The 7,500-nt window shown below is 41.2% G+C and overlaps 1 protein-coding gene across 1 annotated transcript; it reads right to left on the bottom strand.

Annotated features, from left to right (window-relative positions):
• Positions 1-256: 256 nt before the first annotated feature.
• LOC140144454 (probable G-protein coupled receptor Mth-like 10) lies at positions 257-1,045 on the bottom strand. The gene has a single exon (XM_072166268.1). It carries the CDS (start codon positions 1,043-1,045, stop codon positions 257-259), a length of 789 nt encoding a protein of 262 aa, XP_072022369.1.
• Between the last annotated feature and the right edge of the window lie 6,455 nt (positions 1,046-7,500).

Genomic DNA, 7,500 nt, shown 5'->3' with positions numbered 1-7,500 from the left:
ATTAATACTGTTCGTTGTGCACTTTGTCACAGAAATCTTCAATTTCACTATAGTTTATATCTTTAATATTCTGCCAAAACCAAAAGGAGTGAAAAACAAGCAAGTGTATGTTTCTTATACATGTTCTATACACAATGCTATAAACATATGAGCAAAGAACCAACAACAAACAACCATCGCATCCATCAACAACGTATTTATTATTTATTCCACGACCTAAACATACAATACATGACCATTATTGTCACTTGTAATACTATACCTTCAAGAACAGTGGGGCAATTTGTTGGCCGTCGCCTGCACGAATTTTACACTCGTCAGATAACTCAGAATTTCTTTGAGTCTTGTACAGAACCACCGATGTCCAGGTAAAAAGTAAGAAGTTGAGTACCAGGGATGAGAATACCGGTATCCCGAAGAAAATCAAGTTTGCTTTGACATTTGATATCCAACAGACGCCTTGCTGCTGACCGTATTGGAAAGGAATGCCTTCAGGTTGAACCCAGTGAAAACCCAAGCAGATTACGACAATTATGGAAGGTATTCCCCAACCGAGCAGATGCGAAGATTTAGACGACATCAAAGTTGGTGTTGCGTTCCTTTCGTGTGATTGGAATGGTCTGTAAGCAAATACGTAGGCTATGTTTGCGGCAATCAAACTCATCCAAGTGAACGATGCTAACCAGGCAAAGTGACTGATAGCAGCGAAAACCGTACACAGTAAACCATGGATGCTTAGAGTATCAGATAACATCGGCAACAGCTGTGCAGAGAATAACGAAGCAGATAAACTCATCATAGATATGCCATGAGTGTTACGCAACTCTGGGAGCGCCAAGTGAGATCCAAATGTCACAGCAAGTCCTGTCAATGACGTTACTGTTCCGACGATGTTTGCAACAGCAAGGCCTGAAGAGTAGGAGAAGATAGCTACTGGTGGAGGTGCGCATATTAAGATACGACCATCAGGGAGATATATAAACTGATCTTGAGTAAGAACAGCCTCGCCATACCGGACTTCGATTAGGTTATGTCTCTGTACCATCACGTACTCGTACTCATGAATTGTCACAAGCGGGCATTCTAAAACTGGCGATTCATATCCACACACGTTGCACTCGGGTACATTTATGAACCTTTGCAAAAATGCGTTATATTGGAAAGTTATCACACACAGAACAAACTCGGGGTGATGTACACATCACCGTAAAAATATACTTCTGCCATACTTGTGATATTGCTTACTCTCTGAAAGTCCGTGTCTAGTCCATTATACCAAGTTCCTGAACATACCGACTCCTTCATTTGCTTTCTACATCCGTGAATAAATTCCACACTATGTACCCTGCAAGAGGAAACAAGGTCGTGTACAATTTCGTCATTATCAAGAGCTGCTTTTAACTGACTGAGAACTTGACCAGAGCTTTGATTGATGACATCGTATCCCGTGAAGACACCATAGACGGAATAAAAAACGAATATTTTTCTTGTATATTCAGATAACCTAGCTCTTCTGAAATATTAAGAGCTTTGACTGCACAATTGTTCTCTAGATTTGTGGTCGTCGTGCCAATAATCATCTTTGTATTTTCGTGAGCACAAAATTTACTTTCAATGATGCTTTGGAAATCGGATTGTGGTATACAGAGCCCGTCTTGTCGTTTAAATCCTGGAGCGCATGCTATCGGTCGGCAAATACCTGAATAGGTGTCAAATACCTCTTCTTTCGTACAATGTTTTGGGGTGCTACCGAGGTATTTGTTACTGGTGAACTTCAAACAGCTGATTTTAGATAACCGGTAGAACTCCAAACCGGTAACTCGGTAAATGGGCATGTCATGAGTTCCTTTACATCTTCAGGTTCGCGACAGAGCACACAATGGGGGTTCTTGTATCTTTTCCAATCTTGACCTCCGTACAAAACTTCGTCACGATGGCATACCGGTGCAAGATTAGATTTGCAAGCATTTCGAATTGACTCATTCGTGTATGTTTCTGGGCAAGTGTTGATTAAGTCCGGAAAGCAGTCGCGTAAACGATACCCCGTATAAAGTAAATTTGTCTGTGTATTATAATCTTTGTTATGTTCGCAAAGTTGGCGTTTCATGTTATCAATCACACTGGCTTGACGCTTGTGACGTGGTGGACCAAAGTCGTATGTTATTGGCTGGTCAACTGTGGCTTGTGGTCTAACCATACTCCAAAACTGAAGAAGTAGAACATTTTGTCGATTACAGATACTGCAATAAATGTTTCTAAAATTGTATCCATCGCTATTAAACAGCGGCCAATGTTGTGAAGCAGGTTGAGAAATATCTAACGACTGAACTTCGTAGTGGCACTTCTTGCGAATGGACTCATTTTCCCAGTCGTCTGGGCACTGGCTTATCAAAAATGCAATGTGGACGTAAAAAGATACCTGAGTGCAAGAAAAAAGTTCTGCTGGAAAAGATGCTGCGTTAAAGAGCATCTCATTGGCGGGTATTTTGCACACTGACTGATAATCCATGCAACAGTCGTTAAAGGATTCACACTCTGCGTCACATCGGCACCCTGATTTATGTTGAGCCCTTTCGGTGTCTTTGCAACGTTGTTGACATGAAAGAGTTCGATGTATCTGCCCTTTAAATTCACCCACGTCAATGGCTGTGAAATAAAAAGGAAATACACAAAGGTTTATGACGACTTATCAGTGTAAAGTTCGAACTTTCTTTACAATCTTAATGATTATATACAATGGCAAGAAAACAAGATGAAAATTATAATCGAGTGGATATTCATACATAGTGCTAGGTAAGTAACATGAACATGATCAACCTCCCATCCTATCTCAACCCCTAAAACCCATTGTAAAATTGAAAATTGGCCCGATTGGCATTTACAGAAGCTGATATGCAGAAAGTTTGCAAATATTTGACCCATATTGTAACCGGAATTTCAATTAAATACTTATTTTTGGCAAATTTAATTTTGTTTATAACCAAGCATTTGAATATCTTCATTTTCGGGCACCACAAATTTGTGGGCCCTGGACCCATGCCCATCTGACCCAATGGTAAATCCAGCCCTGAATCTATCTAAAGCGCGTGTCATCCAATGGGGGCGCACCGGGTTTTTAATGGAATTGAGCAACTTTTGCACTCAGTTGAAGGCATGTGACCATTCCTTGATCCCTGCAACGTACGATACTAAAACTCATACTTACGCTTTGAGCAAGTCAAATGCAGAGCATGATATCCATAATGCTGACATGATCCACGAATGCTACCAACCGATTTGATTGCTATTGGTGTAATAGCAGCTTCTCCCAGCAATATGCTCTTAGTAGATTCAATTATATTCCAGTTAGGCTCCTCATCTTTTCCGATTACAAGGCTTTCCACGAGTTGACCTCCTGGTATGATCATTTGGCAAATTCCATCTAAAAGCAAGATTTTCTGTCGAACAATAATAACATTAACTGTTTAGATATGTTGATTCAGTGGTCATGCTTTATTCTTAGTCAGTCGGAGTGGTACATAGCTTGTAAGTGCCGAATTTCATTAGTTCTTGTGTGTTGTCTATCACACCGTAAACGATATGTTTCGCGTCGTTACGCAACACACTAATTCGAGGTGCGCACTAGTTGCGCGTAAGTAGAGCGTTCATTTTAGAATAACCGTAAGTGTATTAACTTATTTTTTCCTAAATAAAACTAGTTTTAGTTATCAAAATAATAATTAACTGACCAAAAATAACCGCCGGCATCCACTACTCAAAATATTGGACCTGCCTGTCGTCTATCACACGGTAGAGGATAGTAAAAGCAAAAATACCTATCGTTTATTCTCTAATAGGCAAGAACTGCTGCAAATATTCACCACAAAAAACTATCGTTTGGGTTGCAAGCTGCGTACTAATCACTGCCACTGTTTGTCTATTCCTTCCCTTCACTGCTCCCTATGTTTTGCATGTTGTTTGCATGCTTGCTTGTCTGGATTATCAATAAATCAAACAAGTAACTTTAAGTAAACCGTTAAATCCGTATTGATGGTAAAACCACTGCGTACTGCGTAAACATATCGCAATCACGAATCATCATCATCGGTTGGCTGCGAAGCAGTCGCTTACGAGCTTCCTCCAATGAGATCTGTCCTGAGCTGCATTTTTGATATCAACTGGGGAAATGCCCTGTTGATTAGGTCTGCAATGTACTGGTGGGACAGTATTCTGTATCTTCCCTGCCTGCTTCCTTTTGCTATGTTGAGGATCATAATTATGTGACCTGCTACCACGAAATGGCTACTGTATTGGGGTTCAAGCCAGTAGTGTGTCTGTATGTTTTTCGTGAATGAGGACACAATGCACCATTCACGAAGAACATTCTACTGGCTTGTACAGGTGCACGGTAAACAAAGAATATCAACTCAGTCCAACTACTGCCCAATATAGGGACCAAATAAAAACAGTGAGGTTTCATCCTCACGAATATCCTCACTGAAAACATCCAATAGCCTGCCCTCTATCACTCAGGGATCAATGGTTCGCTGTATTTTGGTGATCGTGTACCGTGTTGGTATAAATCGTGTGCCGTGTCGGACAACAACATGACAATGTCAATGATATAGTTTTCAAATTTCCGGTTATTTTTTTGTGAAGTGGCTAATAGTTTACAGAAGGTAAGTAACTTTTATTTCGTAATAAAAGTTATCATCCTCCATCTATAATATTAATAAGCTTATCCTTTGGCTCCTTTGCTTAAGCTTACCAAACTGTTACTCTGTGCATTTTTATTGTATGGGCCAGGTAGTACGAGGAACCCATACCGCAGTAGCTCTGCACAACCATGACAACGGTACCTTCTGAACCTTCTGAATGTTTAGTTTGCTTGCAGTCCGAAATTGACGAGCAAATTTTACTTTATTTTTGCCGATTCATAATCTTTGGTTAGTAGTCTATTATTCCAGACAAGAAATTCACTCCTGTGACAATTTCTAAATTTTAAGTTGAGTGATGACCATTTTTGGCTCTGGCCCAAATGTAATAAAATCATGTATGCCGGCCTGGAACACTAGGCCTACTGCATTTTCTGCCGGCTGCATCGCGTCCATACTCTGCGTTCAAGTGATAAAATTACTCGTAAAAATCATGGCTTGCTGCAACCAAGGTTAGACTTTTTCAAGCCTGCTACAGTGTATTTTTCAAAAATTTGTATCTTGTAAGACCTCAGTTCCTTTAAAGACTTTATTTTCAAAAATCAGTTCTGCACACCCCTTACCGCTCCTTCCGTGCTACCAAATGACAGGGCAATGATATCTACAAAGTCAGGATCATCCTGAATTGTGGTAGGCTAGATCTTATTGGGTGGGTGACAAAGTCATGTCCTTCGTCAGCAGAAAGTCAATGATGATATCAAAAAGAGATGGGGCCATCACATCTCCTTGAGGTACTCCTGTAGTAACTTCGAATTCCCCAGTCAAAAGGCCGTCTACAAAAACTGTACTTTTGGGAGTTGTTGTATAGCACAATCCTCTCTTGAATGCCACCATGTCTTTAATAGCGAACATCATGCCATTGCCGAATTATCTCGTTATGCATTATGAGGTGATTTAATAGTTTGCATCATTGACAATTTTAGAGCTAACAATAATAATGTTTTACTTACTTCACTAATAGTATTCGGTATGCAGAAGGGTTGCCAGAATCCTAGGTTTTCAATATCGATTTCAAGAAGGCCCGAGTTTATCCCAGTGGACTGACTAAGACGAAAACTGTAATTCTTTGGAGGAGCTGGAATATGATCTGTAAATTAATAAGAGTATTACATTATTCTTCCCCTTATGATAATAATCAATTACGGTTGACAGATTTAGTTCCTGTATATGAATTTTCTACTTCACTGAAATCACCAGTTTAACAGTTTTTTCACACAGCCAGGGCCAGATCGGTCAGTATATGATCCAGATGTGGGCCAGTTATTCACAAAGCCAGGGCTATACTGGTCAGTATATGATCCAGATGTGGGCCAGTTATTCACACAGCCAGGGCTATACTGGTCAGTATATGATACAGATGTGGGCCAGTTATTCACACAGCCAGGGCTATACTGGTCAGTATATGATACAGATGTGGGCCAGTTATTCACACAGCCAGGCTATACTGGTCAGTATATGATCCAGATGTGGGCCAGTTATTCACACAGCCAGGGCTATACTGGTCAGTATATGATCCAGATGTGGGCCAGTTATTCACACAGCCAGGGCTATACTGGTCAGTATATGATACAGATGTGGGCCAGTTATTCACACAGCCAGGCTATACTGGTCAGTATATGATACAGATGTGGGCCAGTTATTCACACAGCCAGGCTATACTGGTCAGTATATGATCCAGATGTGGGCCAGTTATTCACACAGTCAGGGCTATACTGGTCAGTATATGATACAGATGTGGGCCAGTTATTCACACAGCCAGGGCTATACTGGTCAGTATATGATACAGATGTGGGCCAGTTATTCACACAGCCAGGCTATACTGGTCAGTATATGATCCAGATGTGGGCCAGTTATTCACACAGCCAGGGCTATACTGGTCAGTATATGATCCAGATGTGGGCCAGTTATTCACACAACCAGGGCTATACTGGTCAGTATATGATACAGATGTGGGCCAGTTATTCACACAGCCAGGGCTATACTGGTCAGTATATGATCCAGATGTGGGCCAGTTATTCACACAGCCAGGGCCAGACCGGTCAGTATGTAACCCAAATGTGGACCAGTTTCTCACACAGCCAGGGCTATACTGGTCAGTATGTGATCCAGATGTGGACCAGTTTCTCACACAGCCAGGGCCAGACCGGTCAGTATGTAACCCAAATGTGGACCAGTTTCTCACACAGCCAGGGCCAGACCGGTCAGTATGTAACCCAAATGTGGACCAGTTTCTCACACAGCCAGAGCCAGACCGGTCAGTATGTAACCCAAATGTGGACCAGTTTTTCACACAGCCAGGGCCAGACAGGTCAGTATGAATCCCAGATGTGGACCACTTTTTCACACAGCCAGGGCCAGACAGGTCAGTATGAATCCCAGATGTTGACCACTTTTCACAGGGCCAGACCAGTTGGTAACAGCTTGTAATCTCACCTGTGTAAAAACACTGAGAGCCAATAAACTGAGACTAATATAAATATAAACAGTCTCAGCCATGACGGCCCTTAAAACATTTTAACAGATTTGATAATATAATTTTGCTTCTTGAGCTGCCAGTGTCAATATGTGTACATGGAAACAGGTGTTGTTCTGGAAACATTTAAACATTCATATCTTTAATACCTGAGAGTACTAAATTAAGAGAGTCGCTACTTCGATCGCTAAAATGAGGACAGCGTGAACTCGGTACCTGCATAAGAGTCTGTTCGACAAAGGTGATTGTGAATATGTAATGATAATGAATGAGCTATAATGTGACGTAGCTACGAAAAAGATGATTGACAGCGCCGTATATGGTTCATTAGGC

This window comes from Amphiura filiformis, chromosome 2 (assembly GCF_039555335.1).
Source record: "Amphiura filiformis chromosome 2, Afil_fr2py, whole genome shotgun sequence".
Lineage (NCBI taxonomy): Eukaryota > Metazoa > Echinodermata > Ophiuroidea > Amphilepidida > Amphiuridae > Amphiura > Amphiura filiformis.
Note: the sequence above shows the minus strand (reverse complement) of the source record. Positions and strands in the feature narration are given on the sequence as shown.

What these genes read in the sequence shown, in the direction of transcription:
- LOC140144454 (XM_072166268.1), bottom strand. Translation starts at nt 1,045, where the DNA reads ATGGTACAGAGACATAACCTAATCGAAGTCCGGTATGGCGAGGCTGTT.